This window comes from Populus euphratica, unplaced genomic scaffold (genome assembly GCF_000495115.2).
Source record: "Populus euphratica unplaced genomic scaffold, PopEup_1.0 scaffold42.1, whole genome shotgun sequence".
In the NCBI taxonomy this organism is placed as follows: domain Eukaryota; kingdom Viridiplantae; phylum Streptophyta; class Magnoliopsida; order Malpighiales; family Salicaceae; genus Populus; species Populus euphratica.
Genome location: NW_011499903.1, coordinates 706,778 through 726,096, shown reverse-complemented (window position 1 = coordinate 726,096; position 19,319 = coordinate 706,778). Strand labels below are relative to the sequence as shown.

Below are 19,319 nucleotides of genomic sequence, written 5' to 3'. Positions count from 1 at the left end.
TTCTTGGATTTCATGTTTTACCAAAGGCTCAGGGGTGCCTCTATTTCTGGCAAGGAGCATGCGTTTAAAGCGAGTAATTATTGGGGCCGCTGTGTGATGGGAACTGTTAATTATTGCGAGACACGAACTGGGGAAAAAATGGAACAGTGCTGCGTGCGGTAAATTGAGATCTGGACATCAAGGGAACAGGGCTGGTGCCGAATCGGAGCCTCTCCCTGGACCCCGTTTCATCTTTGGCCGGTCGGGATGGGATGCCTTTCCTCGCATCTTCTCCCACACCATCTTCGCAAGTGAAATTTAATTTCTTGCATTATTGTTGTAAAATAGAGATGCAGGCGCTTTGTGATGATTAGGAAGGTTCAGCTTAAAATCGTGTTTAGGAAATTTAATCACAATTGACGCTAAGTTAATCTGGCTTAATGGGGAACAAAACTTCTTTGGAGCTGCATTGTTAATCAACATATACTAAATGACGTTAGGAAAGTCTGTGACACAAGAGAGAAATTACTTTGCATTAAAATAATGAAGAGACACTATTGTTTTTCTAACCAAAAAACACAAGGGTTTTTATAAGATGTAATTGGGTCTTTTCACCGGTTTATGTGTCATTATCGATGTAATTTAATAACATACAGGATAGCTCCAATTTACTTAATTTTTTATATTATTAAATTAAAGTTATCTTTTTTTTTGTATTATTAAAATAATTGAGCCCGTTAAAACTCAATTATCCCAGCCTAGGATCTTCTTCTTTTTTTAAGAATTTTTTTCGGTGTTATCCTTCATCATTCTGGTAGTTGGAAGTTGGGTTTTTTTATTTAACATAGATTTAAGATTTAATAAGTTTTAAATTTAAGAAATTAATTTATATTTAGAAAATTTATTCATATTTACTTAATTTTTCATGTAATTAAATTATAACTGTCTTATTTTCATGTTATTATATTAAAAGATCTTTATGGAACTTAACAGCTTAAATATTGAAAATATACATTTTAAATTTTTTAAAATTGTGAGGTGACACTGATTATTAATTTAGATTTATTCAAGTCAATTTAATTTTTTAAGATTTTTTTTATTTTTAACTTTTAATATTTAATTTAAATTATATGGGGTTGTTATACTTACATGTTTCAAATTACTAACTTTATAATTTAATTAGATTTTACTGAGTTGATTTAAAATATTGTTATCTTAATATTTTCATTAAAAAACAATATGTTATCCACCATGTTAATATTTCTATATTTTAAGAGTATTTTTTTTCAATGCATCAAATTTTTTATTTCATAATGTTTTTATATTATTTAAAATTAAAAAAAAAAATATTTTACTCAGGACGAAATACAGGTAAAAACCTAGTTTGATATTACCTCGTGTCATTCTCCACCGGGTCCATCTCATGGACGGTTTCCCGTGAATCTTTATGTTCTTGTGCACCATGTCGAGTTCGAAAAGTCGCTACGAAAAATTAAACATTGACTCGGTTTTGTTCGTCATAGGCAACGCGATTTTTATAAACCTCAAAGCATGGTCGCGGTGGCTTCGTTTACAAGTCAAAAAGGCACCCCCCCAATTCTTGCCTCAAAAATGGTGACGGCGGCGGAGGTGATGAGGGTGCAGCAATGCTGGCAACGATGATGGTGCTGCTGGTGATATTGTGGGTTAGGATTTGAAGCTTCGATAGAGGAGATTATGAAGCTTGTCTGAACTGGCTGCAAGAGAGAAATTTGCATGTTCTACTACCTTTTTGTTTTTGAGATTAAAAGGTATTTTAAAAAAGATTTAATTTTTTTTATTTTTTTATTTTAAATTAATAATTTTGTAGTGTTTTAAAATTATTTTAATATATTGATATTAAAAATAATTTTTTTAAAAAATATATTATTTTAATATATTTTTAAATAAAAAATCCTTTAAAAAATAATTATAACTATACTCTCAAGCATAACTGAATAATTGTTAACTAATTTAGAGGTGGATTTAAAAGATTATTTGTTGATTCAAATATTTATCATACTAAAGTTACGGGATATTGATTTAACTCAAGGAAAGATATATATATATATATATATATAAAGGCAAGAAGAAGATGATAGAATACGTTGATAAAAAGTGTCATTAGCATAGATTACGTGATTAGCCATAATTAAATACAATGATTATATTGTATATTTTTTTTTTAGATTAACGTGGGTGTCCGGGCCAGCTTGCGCGCACCACGACTAATCCCACGGGCCCTGAAGTTAACGACCATGTAAACTTCCAGTGGTTATCATATAAGTAACCAAGGACTCGAACCTAAAATTACAGAGGAAGTAAACCCTTTGATTCCAAGTCCTTACCACTTGGCCACCATCTAACCCATACTTGATCATTTAATATTCAGTCAAGAGAGGTTGATAGTGGGATTAACAGCCAGAACAATCAAGATACAAATACACATGAATTTTGACTTATGTGGGGTTTCAGTGCTTGACAGAGGGTCCATGTTCGATCATACAATTACACTCATTGGTAACCATTTATTTTTTTTTATTTTTACTAATCTTATATTTTAGAAAGATCATTCTATCTAGTTTATGACCAGACCGACGCCCACATTTTATTGCGGATCGGATGAAAATTCAATCACTTCATTAAAAGAAGAAGCAAGTGTCGTGATATTTTTTTTTTAATGAATGCGATAAAATATTTGAAATGAAAATTAAAATTTACTAATATGTGAGATCAAATTAATTATTATATATATTAATAAATAAAAAATTAATTATTATATATATATTAATAAATAAAAAATAAAATTTAATATGACCTATTCAATTTCACAAATCAAGAGCAAATTTATCAATCATTAGCAAATTTATCAATCATTAGCAAATTTATCAATCATTATATATATTAATAAATGAAAAATAAAAATTGATATGACCTGCTTAATTTAACAAGTCAAGAGCAAATTTATCACCCTCCCTGAATGGTGAAAATGGTGATCTGGTTAAAAATATTTTCATGCTATTATTATCATTTTAACTTATAATAATCCTAGCTCAAATGTGAAATAATAAAATATCAAATGATTAAATTGTAAAAAAAAAATAATTTAGGGAGTGCAATAAAAAGGAGACAATATATTATATTGACTTATGAAGTTAATGACTCGAGTAATGGACATGACCACAAAGACTTACCTGATCAAACAACATATTTCTTTCCTTTTCCATCTCATATCCTCCTCTCGTTTGGACATTAATCAGATGTATTAATTAACCTTGACTTTAATTTGAAAAATAGAGATAAAATTTAATAGATAAATAAATATTAAAGAATAAAATTAAAACAATATATTATCTTAAAAAAAAACAAACCTAATTGAATTCCCTAAACCTAGGTTAATCTTCCAAATCAGTAGTTCATTGAATCATAAACTCGGGTTCAATAATGTTGGAGGAGAAAATTGCAAAAATAATTTATATTAAAAAAGTTACTAGAGCAAAAAAGAGTTGCAATAAAAAGAATGAGAATTTAATCACATAGAAAAAAAATTGAATGATAATAAAATTGCAAAAAAAAACACCTTCAATTATAAAAATTATCTAAAACTAAATATATAGTAATCAAAATAATAAAGATTAAATTTAACAAATAAATAATTGAAGAATGATAAAATTAAAAAAATAAATATTAAAGGATAAGACTGAAAAAAACATCAGTTTAAAAAAAAACCAAAATAAATCCCTTAAAATTAGGATAATATTCCAAACTTGTAACCCGTTGAATCTTATACTCGAGGTCAATGAAAAATTTAATTCCCATCCAATTTATATATTGGAGGATGAAATCGCCAAAAAAATTAAATTAAAGCAATTGCTAGATCAAAAATAAATGCAATAAAAATAATGAAGATCTAATCACATAGGAAGATATATTTTTTAAAAAAAACTTCAAATCTAAAAAATATTTAAAATAAAATAAATAACAATTAAATGAATAAGAATCAAATATGATAAATAAAAAATTAAAGGATGATGAAATTGAAAAAAAATTCAAATTTAGAAACCATTTCAAACTAAAAACATCAATCAAAAGAACATGAATCAAATATGAAAAAAAAAAAAAACAAATTGTGGGGCTATTTAAAAAACCTAGAGTAACATGTGCAAAAATCAAGGTGAAGATAGGGAAAAAGAAATAAAAGGTCAATCAACACTAAATTGGAAGTCAAAACACTACACATGCCGCTATGAAAAGGAGGGGTGCTCCCTACACTATTAACTACTATAAATCACCAAATGCGCTATCTGGAAATGATAGGGTGCCCCATACATTAACATTTTTAATATATGTGTCAATTAGTTTTTATTTTTTTAATAATATTTATATTTATCAAATTATGAATTGTCTTTAAGTCAACATAATTATAACAAAAAAAAAACCAAGGATAAAGACAAAATAAACCCTAGAAGACAATTTATTAATTTTATCTTTCTAAGGGTATTTTTTTGTATGTGCACAATGCTAACTACATAGAAAAAGGAGAAAATGACTTTTTATGGTAGTTTATTATTTTTTAAAGGTAATTTAGTAATTTTATTATACTAAAAAATAAAAAGATTAAATTTTCTTAGTTAAATTTTATAATAATTAATAAACTATGTGAAAAGTGTGAGTTACCCTATAAAATAAATGATGTCATTAATTTTACTAGGAAGTACAAAAAAATAATTATATTGTCACTCATAAAAAAATAATTATATTATCACTCATAACACCTTAATTGAATATTACTAGAACCATGCAAATACCACGCTAATTAGCAAACTAAAATACGAGGAAAAAAAACCCAAAGGATTTGTATTTTTTGATGATATTTTATTTTTAAACAAAATAAAAATAATTTTGGTTGAATACTATCTATTTTTCTTGTTTTTATTTTCATAAAATTTGCAACTAATCTCTGGTCAAGGCTTGAGTTATTGAAATTAATATTCATTACCCAAACATTTTTAAAAAAATAGGTTTTCTTAAAGATGTTTCATTGTTTATATAAACAATAGAACATATTAATATGATTTTTAATTTTTTTAATAATTAATTATCACAGCATAATTGGTTATAACAAGAGTGTCGTAGTAGCCATAAAGATACAAGTTCAAGCGATAGCACCTGTAGTTCTAGCTAATTGTCCACCTCTTTCAAATGTGATTTCTATATTATGTATGGTTATGTGTAAGGATATATCAGTTGAAGTAGATTTTTTTTTTATTAATTAAAATCTCTTTCCAAACTGTATAAACTTTTTCTAAAGCATATAGCTTTCTGTTTATATATATAGATATATAAACAAGACCAAGTGCACAAACTTGCCTTGTTATAGCCAGGCCAGACATTAGGTATGACCTATTTTTGTTTTTTTTCTTTTTGATTTTTGACACTTTAAATTTTTTTAATAGATTTACTTACATTTTAGTCTTGTTATGATACTTAAATACTATTATAAGTGACAAGGTTTATAAATAATATTATAAAACTTTATTTGATTTTTTTTTTCAATTAACAAGACACAAACCCAACTTTTAAAAGCTCTAGACACATTCCTAGTTGATATACAACACTTTAAATTAGAGATGATTATTTTTTGTTCGGTTCGGTTTTTACCACTAAATACAACCAAATCAAAAATTAAAAAAAAAATCAAAACTGAACTAAACCTGATTCTAACCGACTGGTTTCAATTTGGTTTTCTATGTCAAAAAGTGAAAAAACTTATTGTTTTTTAACATCCATTTAAAAAAAATCAAAACTGAACTGAACCTGATTCTAACCGACTGGTTTCAATTCGGTTTTCTATGTCAAAAATTGAAAAAACTTATTGTTTTTTAACATCCAAAAACCACACAATCAAACTAATTTTTATCACTAGCAACCCCCACAAATAATGTTGAATCCATGCCAACAGTTTCTCGAACAAATGACCTTCCATATAACCACAAAAATATATTACACTCTCTCACAATAATCAATCACTCTTCACTATCACAAACCTAAAAACCTACATTATCGATAACCATATTTTCAAATACAAATCATCACCACCACAATAAATACCACTCAGTGCCCACTGTCACTTTATTTATCTATTTTCTTTTTATAAAAAAAAAACTCAACAACTACTAACAACTCAAACCACAGAATTAAGCTTAGCCCCCATCTTGACTACATCCAATAGCCACCCACACTAGCCACCCTCATCCCCAAACCACACTAGTTTCTATAAAAAAATACACGATACCAATAACCCAAACCACCCCAAAGACCAATGATCATTAATCATCAAAAGCTCCATCCTTTTCTTGTCTCTTTACTACCCAATTAAATATATTAATCAACTCCTTTCATTTCTCATAAGTAATCATCAAATGTCAAATTAATTTTTACCTTTTGTCAATAAATTCAGTTGAATTTCTATTTTTGTGGCATGATCAAAATGATGCTGAAGTAAGAAACAAAAACTGTTAGGCAAAATAAAAAAAATAGAGAGAAATATTACTACTGCTAAGGCTTAGGGATATTGCTAGGATGATAAATCTGGAGATGCAAATTGAAAATTGAAGATTAGAAAGTTAGGTGTGGCGTGTGGGAGCTTGTGTGATTGTAGTTGATTTGCAAGATATGGTGATGACTGATGAAGATTATAAAATGAAATTAATGAAGAATGAAGAATTAATTAGGTGTGGACTTGTGAGTGTCATGGAAGGTTGTGAGGATTAAGGAGGTATAATGTGAGTTGTGTGGCGTGTCTGTGTGAGAGGTATTTATAGAACTTTTTTTTTTTTTAAATTTGAACCGGTTCGGTTTAGTTTGAGTTGTTTGGTTTAATAATTACAAAATCAAAATAGAATCGAACCAGAAGTTTTTCTAAAAATTTCAATCGATTTAATCAGTTTTTTTTCATAATTTGATTTTTTTGTTTAATTTTTTTATTTTCTCAGTTAAATTAATTTTTTAATTTTTTTGCTCACCCCTACCTCAAACACAATCTCAGCCCTATTTGACCCTTAAGTGCATAGTTATAAGACTTGATTTGGGGATTGATCTGATCAAAAATCCGAGTTTGGGTTATCAGGTCAACCTCGGAGAATTAAAGGAATTAATGCAAAATCTATGTCTAGCTTCTCTCCAATCCTTCCCATCTATATCCATGCAAATCATACGCAGGAAGTAATTGAAGGAAAGCTCTTCAAAGGATGAAAATGCCAGTTACATGTTGCATGCCTTTTCTCCTACTCCTTTCTTACACGCGCACAAACATAAAAACATGGTATGAATTAAAGAAAAGCAAGGAAGTTGATGGAACCTGAAGAGCAACTTCAGACTGGTTGAAAGCACCTTTTCTGCCCTAGTCTCCAAGCACCAGAAAAAAAAGCGTCCCATCAGTTTTTACGGGTTGTTCAAACCTTTAAAGCTTTGCATGTATCGAGACTAAACACAAACCAAAACTACTAATCATCAAAACAAGGCATGAAGCCATGTATTTCTTATTAAAACCTGCTGCCTTGTCTCTTTAGCTATAGCTGAACCGAGAAAAAAACTCAAATAGTGATGAAATGGAATTATGGAAGTTGCAGGAATTGTGACATTTGAAAAAAAAAACAAATCTCAGCTAGGTTAGGTTTTGCTAGGGTGCCTGAGTTACCGGTCAACCGGGTTTTATCGAGATTTTACTTATCCTAATATTTTATTTTACTCAGATTAATTTAATTATCATGTTGATCAGATCCTAAATCGATTGCAGGGTCAATTCAAGTTTAATAAATTTAAGTTTAATAACTATGCTAGAGTGCCTTGGTCTCCATCCTTGCCCCACTCGATTCTGAAAAGCCTCGAACATGTCCCTTCCTTATCTTCTCACATCTTCCCTCGTTTTATTACACCAACCCTCACTAAAGCTCTCATGTGTTGTACTTGTGCTTGATCTAACTCGTAAACAACCTAAAACTAAATGTAGATCCAATATTGGTATGTTTGTGGACTTAATCCTAGCCCAGTCACTACATCCTGGAGCCTTCTTGATTTCAAAATGTACAATGATAATGTTGTCGAACCTTTATTTTTTGGTTTGTGAAGGTTTGAAAATATACGGAGCCATTTTTTTTTTTGAAATCTATTAACAAAAACAAATAAGTTTTCACATTTTGTTTTTAAAATTTTAAAAACCATAACAAAAATTAAAAACAAAATGATACAGAAAAAACCTTTAAACAATAAGTAGAAAATAGAAGCAAAACTCTGTCCCAGCATCATTTATCAAACTAGGAAAAATCTCATAACCGCCCCCTCCCCCTGCTCCTCCAAAAAACCTAGGAAAGCCAAGAGCTGCTTGTTAGTGAAGATTTCCCACAAAACCTGCCCACACGTCAACATTAAATTCTGGCTTGCATTGACATTAGTATAGCAGACTCATTATGGCAAAGTAAGTTAATTACTCAACCGGATAGCTGAAAAAGGAAAAGAGGAGAGAGTTCTTGGTATATTGTTTTCTTAACATAACAATGGCGATGAATTCAGGAAGACAAAAACAAAAAACGATGGTTGAAATACATTGCTACTTTAGCAGATTCTTCAACTCAAGTTTTAATGCCTAAAATGTATTTTTTTTAATTTAAATAAAAAAAGGGAGGAAAAGAGGGTAAAAACCGACTGTAAATAAGCTGACGTGCAAGGCCATGGAATTCTGTTGTTGTTTAGCAGTTTAAGGACACACGGGCCGAGGAAAAACCAAACATCATTATCTTCTTTCAACTACCGGTTTCTCTACATCAGTCGGTTATCACTTTGTCAATTACCCTTGTTCTTTTAGGATTGGACTAAATAAATAAAGTGTTTTATTTATTTTTATTTCTCCTTTTCTTCGTAGGATTCGTACCAATAAAAGAAATTTCTTTTCTTTTTTAATAATTAAATATCTCCCTGCTTCTAATAGAAGTCTTTCTCTTGATAGTTGATGCTCATCACTCCGCATGAGAACAAAACCCTAAGGGTTCTTGTAAGGACCAATCGCCGCCAGATTGATCTCAGCCCACTATAAAACCCTCTTCTTCCATGTTTTTCTTGTTTCTTCAATGAAAATTGCTCTCTTTCTTTATCTATTTCTCACACAATCTTTGCTGCATGAAAACATGGTGCGCAAAGTTGTGTGCTTTGTTTCATAAAATTGATTTAGAAGCTAAAAGAGAAAAGCTCCATCTTTTTTAACATGTTTTATGATTGAAAATTGAAGTTTTTGCAGTTTAGGAGTGGGTAATTGATGCTCATCAATTTAGTAGGTGTACAAGTTTTGATCTTTTCTAGTTAAAAAGTTAACATCTTGAAACTGTGAGTAGGGTTTTGGCTATTTCTAACGTAGACAAGTTTTGATTTTGGAGACGGTTTAGGTTTTAGGGTTTGATTATAACTGGTGGGTGTTGATCAGTTATTGAGTTGTTATAGGGGGTAATGATCAAATTGGGGTTTTGAATATGCTATCTGAATTGGGAAGGAGACCGATGATAGGAGCTAATGATGGATCATTCGGTGATGATTTAGAGAATGAGATAGGGTTATTGTTGCGTGAGCAACGTAGGCAAGAAGCTGATGATCGTGAGAAAGAGCTCAATTTGTATAGGAGTGGTTCTGCTCCTCCAACCGTGGAGGGTTCATTGAATGCAGTCGGGGGCTTGTTTGGCGGCGGAGGTAATGGTGGTGCCTCTTTCTCAGATTTTATTGGTGGAAAAAATGGGAATGGTTTCACGTCCGAGAAGGAGCTTAGGTCTGATCCAGCTTACTTATCTTATTACTATTCAAATGTGAATTTGAACCCTAGGCTTCCTCCTCCTTTGCTGTCGAAGGAGGATTGGAGGTCTGCGCAGAGATTGAAGGGTGGAAGTTCAGTCTTAGGTGGGATTGGAGATAGGAGGAAAGGAAGTAGAGCTGATAATGGTAATGGTAGATCAATGTTTTCAATGCCACCAGGGTTTGAATCGAGGAATCAAGACAGTGAAGTTGAGTCAGAGAAGGTTTCTGGCTCACTTGAATGGGGTGGTGACGGGCTGATTGGTTTACCAGGATTAGGACTTGCCAGCAAACAGAAGAGCTTTGCTGAAATATTTCAGGTGTATTTCTGTGATTTTGCTCAAGTCACGTTTCTGTTTGTTTGTAAATTTCTGGCTTATGCGTAGCATCTTCTATATTGCTTTCTGGCATCAAGATTATCATTGCATTATTTTCCTTGAATTCCCCGTTGTGGTATTCGGTGCTTCCTATTAAGGATTGGCACAATCTTATTTGTGCATGGATGAAATAAACAAGCTTTTTGTTGTCCTTTTCTAATTTTCTACTTTGAATGTTACAGAAAATCAGTTTTTTTTACCTGGGTTATCTTTTTTTTGTATCATTCTCTATGCCTTGTTATTATTTTTGTTTCAGTTTGTTTGTGTACAAATGGTATTGGAGGTGTATTAAGAATGTGATCATGAAAAATTGATGCAATATATAGTAATTTTTATTCTTGAATACACAGTAAAGAAGTCTATGAACTGGTCGGTATGTTTAACTTGTGAACTCTGAGGAGCTTTTAGTTGTGTGGGACTTATTTCTGTGTGAATGACGAGACCACTACGAGGCCCCATGCTAGACATACACTTTGAACTCAAGCTTTGGATTGGGATACCAATTTCAAGGGCATTGTCTATGGCCTAAAAGTTGCCTTCTTTAGATTGTCCACTCCACTGTTATATTTATGATATGGTATCTTATATCCGTGCAGGATGATTTGGGGCGTGCAACTCCTGTGACAGGGCCCCCATCTCGCCCGGCTAGTTGTAATGCATTTAATGAAAATGTTGAGACCTTAGGTTCAGCCGAAGCAGAGTTGGCTCATTTGCGCCATGAATTATCATCTGCAGATACTTTACGATCTGGTGCAAATGGCCAGGGCTCCTCTCCTGTCCAAAATATAGGCCAACCTTCTTATAGTTATGCTGCTGCTCTTGGCGCCTCCTTGTCTAGGAGTACTACTCCTGATCCTCAACACGTTGCCAGGGCCCCTAGTCCATGTCCTACACCCATTGGACAAGGGAGAGTTAGTACATCTGAAAAGAGAGGCACTGCTAGTTCAAACTCATTCATTGGTGTCTCATCTGGTATCAGGGAGCCTTCAGAGTTGGTAGCCGCGTTTTCTGGCATGAACTTGGCAACAAATGGTGGAGTAGATGAAGAAAGCCATTTGCCATCACAAGCTGAACAGGATGTTGACAACCATCAGAATTATCTCTTTGGCCTCCAAGGCAGCCAGAATCATCTGAAGCAAAAGACATACATAAAGAAGTCTGAATCTGGGCATTTACACATGTCTTCTGTTCCTCAATCTGCCAATTTATCATATTCTGATTTGGCTAGGAGTAACGGTGGTGGATCAAACCTCAACAGCCCATCCTTGATGGCTGACAGGCAGGTTGAACTAAAAAAATTGGCTTTTCCTTCTGGCAATTCTTACATGAAAGGATCACCTACCTCGGCTCTTGGTGGCGGCGGCGGCTTACCTGCACAGTATCAGCATCTAGATGGTATCAATTCATCACTTCCAAACTATGGACTGAGTGGGTATTCCATGAATCCAGCATTGGCTTCCATGATTGCTCAGCAGCTTGGCACTGGTAATCTGCCACCATTATTTGAAAATGTTGCTGCCGCATCTGCTATGGCCATCCCTGGAATGGACTCAAGAGTGCTCGGAAGTGGTTTGGGGTCTGGAGCAAATCTAACTGCTGCTTCGTTGGAGTCTTATAATCTTGGGAGAGGGGGGAGTCCAATAGCAGGTGGTGCTCTTCAGGCACCTTTTGTTGATCCTATGTATCTCCAGTACTTGAGGACTCCTGACTATGCTGCTACCCAGCTCTCTGCTATTAATGATCCCTCAATAGATAGGAACTACTTGGGTAATTCATACTTGAATTTCCTTGAAATTCAAAAGGCTTATGGTCTTCTATCATCTCAGAAATCACAGTATGGTGTCCCATTAGGTGGTAAATCTGGCAGTTCTACTCATCACGGTTATTTTGGGAATCCTGCCTTTGGTGTTGGTATGCCATATCCTGGAAGTCCCCTGGCAAGCCCTGTCATTCCAAACTCCCCGGTTGGACCTGCTAGTCCCTTGAGACACAATGAACTGAATATGCGTTTTCCTTCTGGAATGAGGAACTTAGCTGGGGGCATCATGGGACACTGGCCCTTGGATGCAGGATGTAGCATGGATGAAAACTATGCGCCATCACTATTGGAAGAGTTTAAGAGCAATAAAACCAAGTGTCTTGAACTCTCAGAAATTGTTGGTCATGTTGTTGAGTTCAGGTATCTCTTGAACAAAAAAAATCTTATGTTCATTCATTGTCATAATTTTTTTTTTATATATATAATTCAATGATTTGAGATCCCTTATGAGCAGTGCGGATCAGTATGGGAGCCGATTCATTCAACAAAAACTTGAGACTGCCACAGTGGATGAGAAAAATGTGGTTTATGAGGAAATCATGCCCCAGGCTCTTCCTCTGATGACTGATGTGTTTGGTAATTATGTAATTCAGAAGGTACCAGATACCTATGCTTTGTTACGGTGCACTTTGTTATGTTTTTATGGATTCCGCATATGAAAGACGTAACTATGTATTTGTATGTAGTTTTTCGAGCATGGCCTTCCATCACAGAGAAGAGAATTGGCTGGCAATCTTTTTGGTCATGTTTTGACACTTAGTCTTCAAATGTATGGCTGTCGAGTGATCCAGAAGGTACCATTAGTTTTGCTACCATTTTGCAATTTAATGTTATGTGATACACCCTGTTACATCTTTGTTTGTGGATTATGGTACTATGGTGCCAGAAAGGATGCTTCTGAGAACAAAAATGTTTACTCCTGGTTCATGTAAAAACAAAATGTTTTGGTCAAACAGCTCAAAGAATTCTTTGTTAGGGTTGTCCTTACCAATTTGCATAATGAAGTGTCTTGTATTCTCGACTAGGGTAACAAGTTACCTATTTTGGAGGGGCAGCACTGCTTATGTATTTGTTTCTTGCCTTCATCATTACACAATAGAAGCGTGATTGTGCACAAATTTTTGGAGATCCCAAATCAAATTAAGATGAATATGATTATCAGGGGTATGTACTGAAGTTGTTGATAGCAAGTAACATGTTCTTTTATTTATATTGTTTAGGCCATTGAGGTTGTTGACCTAGACCAGAAAATAAAAATGGTTGAAGAGCTCGATGGTCATGTAATGCGGTGTGTACGTGACCAGAATGGGAACCATGTCATCCAAAAGTGCATCGAGTGTATTCCTGAAGATAACATTCAGTTTATTGTCTCAACATTCTTTGATCAAGTTGTGAATCTCTCCACCCATCCATATGGATGTCGTGTGATACAGGTTTGGAACTGTTCTTTGCTTATTTCAAATCCACCTGGACCTTTCAGGAAGAAAAGAAAATTACATAACTGTTTCTGTATTTTGCAGAGGATATTGGAACACTGCAAGGATGCAAAAACAGAGAGTAAAGTTATGGATGAGATTTTAGGTGCTGTTAGCATGTTGGCGCAAGATCAATATGGAAATTATGTGGTGCAGGTTGGTTTTGCATTTCAGTGACTCCCAATTTGGATGCATATAAGTTGCTACCATTCTTGTTGAGTGTTATAACTTTTTGTGTCATCTAGATACTGGGTATGGGATATAAAGCACCCTGCTTTTTATAAAAAAAAAGTTGGTCATGATGTTTGTTTAATCTATAAAAAGCAGTCCAGGTATTCTTGAGATGATAGGGAGTGCATTTTCTACAATCCTGGCTGAATCTCCAGCACTATCATCACCTTCATGTCTCATCCTTTATATCTGTCAACATTTTAGGGATATACATTCCTGCGTTGCAAACTCTATTAGATCGCTTCTTATGGAATCTTAAATTGGGAGTAAACTGTAATTTCCAAGATACAGATCTTTATTCCTTTTTGCTTATGTCTCTCACCCAGACAAAGCGCGAGATGATGGAGAAATGGCACTGCTTTCATTTATACATTTGCAAGCATACTAATAACATTTAATCGATCGATATAGAAGCATCCTAATAGTATTCAAGATGCATCCTGATAGTATTCAAGACTTAGATGGCTTCTTATGGAATCTTAAATTGGGAGTAAACTCTAATTTCCAAGATACAGATCTTTATTCCCTTTTGCTTTACATCTCTCACCCAAACAAAGCGCGAGATGATGGATAAATGGCACTGCTTTCATTTCTTTTCTTAGTGTTCAATATGGCAGTTGGAATTCCTTCTTCCAATGCCAGTTATTTCCCTATGCTATGTATTTTTAAAATTGCACTTCCCAAATATTGTTGCTTAACGGCACTTATCATGTTGTCTCTTAATATTAATCTCTATTGATTGATTAAGCATTGGCTTCTATGTTAACAGCATGTGCTGGAACATGGAAAATCTCATGAACGATCTGCTATTATCAAGGAGTTAGCTGGGAAGATTGTTCTGATGAGTCAGCAGAAGTTTGCCTCCAATGTTGTGGAGAAGTGTTTAACTTTTAGTGGTCCAGCTGAACGCCAAATACTGGTCAATGAGATGCTTGGCACTACTGATGAAAATGAGCCTCTTCAGGTGTGCAACTTCTGTACACTTTTGCAAGCTACAATTGAAGAATTTTCTAAGTTTCCACTATTTGTGCATGTTTGTGTGTGCATACGTGTTTCAAATTTTGTTTCTTACTGTTCCAAATTTTGTATCTTTCTGTTGCACGATTAAGCATAATCATTTCCTGATCTCTTCTGCTAATGTTTTCCCTTGTCTGTTCAGGCAATGATGAAAGATCAGTTTGCCAACTATGTTGTGCAAAAAGTGCTGGAGACATGTGATGACCAACAGCGTGAACTGATCCTTACAAGAATAAAAGTTCATCTAACTGCATTGAAGAAGTACACCTATGGAAAGCACATTGTTGCACGTGTAGAGAAACTTGTTGCTGCTGGGGGTAAGCATTATTTTAATGCTTTTGATTTAATGTAAGCTTGATTTGTGGATATGCTTGTCTGTAATTGAAGTAAATAACACTAGTACCTTGTAACCTAGTTGTGGATCTTGACATGGCATATGCTAGAAGAGCTTCTAACTGTTGTCACGGAAAATCCCTGTGAACCCTCGGCAGATCATAAGCTTTTGGATGAAAGATTGGTGTGCTATAATAGCTGCCCCATGTGGTTTGAAGACACATGTTACCTACCTGTTTCATATGCATTGTCAATTGCATCTCAAAGTTAGCTGCCAGTTTTTTTATTCATAAATTTCACCAAACCAATAGTTGATGAGTTATTTTTCATCATTGTGCTGTGCATGCATTTGCATTTGTATATAGACATGTTTTGCTTTGGAAAGTTGTCATACAGTATTCACCTTGCAGTTTACAATCTTTAATCCACTTAAAAAACATAAGAGCCTATATTTAAATGTTTTATGAACAGGCTGTTGATTGGCAATATAAATGTAAAACTGGGACATGTTTTATGTAAACAAAATGTGCTTTCTTTACCGTTTACTCTTCTGATGAAAACAAAACCTACCTAATACTTGCAAGATGAGGTGATACTGCTTTTTATAGCTAGTTGTTCTGAGCAACATCTTGTGTGCATGCATGCCATTGTCAATTTAGCTAGTAAGACCATACAATTCCTTCCATCTCAATTTAGCTCTCATTAATTCTGAATTGCTTGCAGAAAGGAGAAGTGCTGCACAGTCCCTGCACCCTGCTTAGTTGTGATAGGAAAAAAAAGTTGTTTGTACAGCTAACCGAGGCTAGTGTGAGCTTCCTCTCTTTATTCCTTCCTGTTTGATGGCTACGTCTCCACCCATCTCTTTAGACTGGTATGGGCTGTTTGAAAATAAAGTTGTTGCTTGTATCGGAAACTGTACATTCTGTAGTTTAAGGTTTATACAGAGTTGAACAAGCTGAGGTTCAGATGTTGAATGCACACCTGATGCTCCTTCCAGAGGAGATAAATGACACGAGTTTTTAAGGGTGTAAAAATGTCGGGGTAGTCTAAACGTGATATGTACAAAATGTTGGTATGTGAAGAGCTGTTATTGTTTAGGTGAGGGCAGAGTTTTCTTCTTTGTATCCGGATTCGACTTTTTTCTCTATTGAAAGTACATTTCTCTTCCGTTCAAGTATATGGTTTTTGTCTGTGCGACGAAATTAGCCGTGGTTCTCTTCTTTCCCAGCCACTTCCCATACTGGAGAAAGTGAACCTTCATTTTTTATTTTTTGTCTTTTATTGGTCTTCTGCGCTTGTTATGGCCGATCACAGTTGATTGTTAGTTAGACAGGGAAATCAATTTCCATCGTCTTCTTTAAAGTCGCATGCATCCTTTGAATAACTATACATAAAAAAATGAAAAAGCATTCTCACACCAAAAGCAAGAGTGCAAAACGTATATGAACAGTTGTTTGATAGGCCTATGGGCTGAGTCATCCTCTTCATTATGCATCATAGCGTCATTTTCTAGTTGGTATTCTTTATATTCTCTCTACTTGCGAACTGCAACAGTTTTGAACGGGTTGGAGACATGCTCAATTGCCATAAGCACTACTACACCGGGCTTCAACATGCAAAGTTTACAGCAGTTATCATTATCTTAGTTGGTGAGTACAGCTCTGAACTTGAGTTTTGTAGTTCTGAAACATGCAGCGTGAGTGAATTCATGAAACTACAGCACTCCAGATTGGCTTTAGTTGCCAGTTTGAATCCTGTGAGCTATGTGCAGTGCTGCTGCTTCGCTGAATTTATAAACAACCCAACAACTCACTCCCTTCCCCTATGATATTTGGTTAAGCACCATTACTTAAAAAGTTCAAAAAATTTCAATGGTGAAGAATCTAATCCAATTTCAAAGAACCTAGCCAGTGACTGTTTCTTCTACGTGCAAGTTGGAGGACTGTGACAAAATCCATGTCCTGTTGCAATTTCCATTTCTTGAGTTGAAGTGAATTAGTGTCTCCTTAACAAAGGTAACATAGAATCAACTCTCACCACAGATGAACGGTAGACACTAGGACATTTTCAACATTGTACGTGAGGCAAAAGTCACCGTGTATAGAAAGAATCAAGAAAAGCTCCAATATCTTCAATGTTGCAAAATTGGAGTTTACAAAAGACTAGTCAGGCTTACATTATACATGTGCTAATCATCAAAATCATCATCTTCATTGATCTTCTGCCCAAATCCTCTTGGCCCAGACCTTGCTCTAACCTTTCTTTTCTTCACTCTCTTCTTCTTCTTAGATTCCTCTTCCTTTTGAAGCTTCTCTGTTTCCCTCTTCTGCAAGAAATCTGTTACTCCTAAGTAGATTATCTGCAACCGAAGAAGCCACCTCAATTTAGCAACAGCCCACGTTCGAAAATCACAACTTATCAACCACAATAAAAGCCCATTATTTTTATTTGCCTTGGAAAGCTAACCATTTGAATTTTGATTATAGATGGAACAATGCTAAAGACAACCATAACCACAATTTCAAGATTGCAACTTTGACCATACAGAAAACACCACCACCACCACCGTTATTATTACGTGAATCTTGAAAAGTAATTAGAATATACCCCAATAGTGAGAATGGATAGAGCAGCAAAGGCAACGAAAAGAAGGGCTGATATGATATTGCCAACTCCATCATCATTACTGGTGGACAACATCTGCTGGGTACTCTCCAGTGGGGTTGTATCTGAAGGCAAGACCTCTTCAGGGGTTGCTTTAATTTTCCAAATTTGGATGCTCCTCCGATGAATTTCTTGTTTATAAAGAACAGTTCTTTTTGATGGTAGAGGATTGGGTAAGGAGAGAGGGGAGGTGAGAGTTAAAGCTTTGTTGATACACGAGTGAGGGGGTTTGGTCTTGGTAACGGAGAGAAGATGTGGTGGAGGCAGTGAGATCATAGGATATGATGTTATGGCCATGGGGCATCAGCTACTGCTTTGCCACTTGCTGCTCTCTGTCTCTCTCTGCGACACCCTGGCAAAAGAAGTCAGTGCCTCCGAAGGATAGATAGAAGATGAAGAAGAAGAGAAATGATGGGTTGATGTCATCTGTTCTCCCTCGAATGGGCGATGGGCTCAAAACGCTGCAAAATCCTTTATTAGTCCTAACCAAGATTGGGTTATTGGACTTCATATTTCGATAAATGAAGTTTTCATTTCTCTATGTTTTAATTATTATATTTTTTTTTAATAATGATATTCATTTTCTTTATAGTTTTAAAAAAGCTCACTTATTCGGTAATAAAATTTCTTCTTATATTTTTATACGAACCATTCTTTGGTTAATTAACTTTATTTAGTTCATAAAAAATCAATTTATTTAAAGTAATTGTTACAAATTATTAAATTATATAAAATACTTTTTTTTCATATTATTTTGATGAAATAAAAAAATATTTTTTTAAAAAAATATATTATTAAAAAATATTTTAAAAAATTAAAATATTAACATGTATTAAATTAATATTATTAAAAAATATTTTTAAGAATTAAAATATTAACATGTATTAAATTAAAAAACATAAAATATTGGAGATAAGCTTAATTACCAACAGGATTGAAGAAAAAACTTAATTTTAGCATTTTCTTTGAGGAACTAAGGGTTAACACAGAAAAACCCAAAACTTGATTATAGAGAGAGAGAGAGAAAAACCACATAATAAAAGAAAATACAAGCAACTATAAAGAGCAAACATGGGTGCACAAATCAATTTTAGCTTATGAGTCAACACTCAGCTATCCCTGCTTGTAATTCCCTCTTTTAAAATGGTTGTATCGTCCTTAAATTGTTTGCACGCAACATGTAGCTAAAATATTTAGATTAATACATTTATAGGAGATTTATTTCTTACAACCATTTTTTTATTTTTTGTATTTGAGTTAAAAAAAAATAATGTTTGGTATATATATTTTGGCTATTGGGTTAAGCCTAATTTGCTCACGAGGGATGAGCCTGATTCAAATGTTTAAAATGAATAATAAAAAATATAGTCGTTTCCTTTAATATATACATGGATATAACCCATATTAAGATGAAGTTTTTTATTTTAAAAGATAATGGTTCTTTCTTCTCTTCTTTCATATTTGACTCTCTAAATTAATTTAAGAAGATTTATAAAGATATTCATATTGTAAAATATTCTTTTGGTTCTAGTATCGTATTGTAAAATATTCTTTTGGTTCTAGTAATTGAAG

At 33.7% G+C, this 19,319-nt stretch overlaps 2 protein-coding genes across 2 annotated transcripts; one reads left to right on the top strand and one right to left on the bottom strand.

The window, feature by feature from the left end:
• The first annotated feature begins 8,947 nt into the window (after positions 1-8,947).
• PUM2 (pumilio 2) lies at positions 8,948-16,257 on the top strand. Its single transcript, XM_011036974.1, has 9 exons — positions 8,948-10,151; positions 10,805-12,387; positions 12,482-12,623; positions 12,714-12,821; positions 13,248-13,460; positions 13,548-13,658; positions 14,503-14,697; positions 14,893-15,067; positions 15,807-16,257. Exons 1-9 carry the CDS (start codon positions 9,519-9,521, stop codon positions 15,842-15,844), a joined length of 3,198 nt encoding a protein of 1,065 aa, XP_011035276.1. The 5' UTR covers positions 8,948-9,518; the 3' UTR covers positions 15,845-16,257.
• Positions 16,258-17,083: 826 nt separating this feature from the next.
• On the bottom strand, positions 17,084-18,203 carry LOC105133130 (uncharacterized). Its single transcript, XM_011036972.1, has 2 exons — positions 17,691-18,203; positions 17,084-17,442 (listed from the first exon to the last, which is right to left on the bottom strand). Exons 1-2 carry the CDS (start codon positions 18,042-18,044, stop codon positions 17,272-17,274), a joined length of 525 nt encoding a protein of 174 aa, XP_011035274.1. The 5' UTR covers positions 18,045-18,203; the 3' UTR covers positions 17,084-17,271.
• Positions 18,204-19,319: the final 1,116 nt, after the last annotated feature.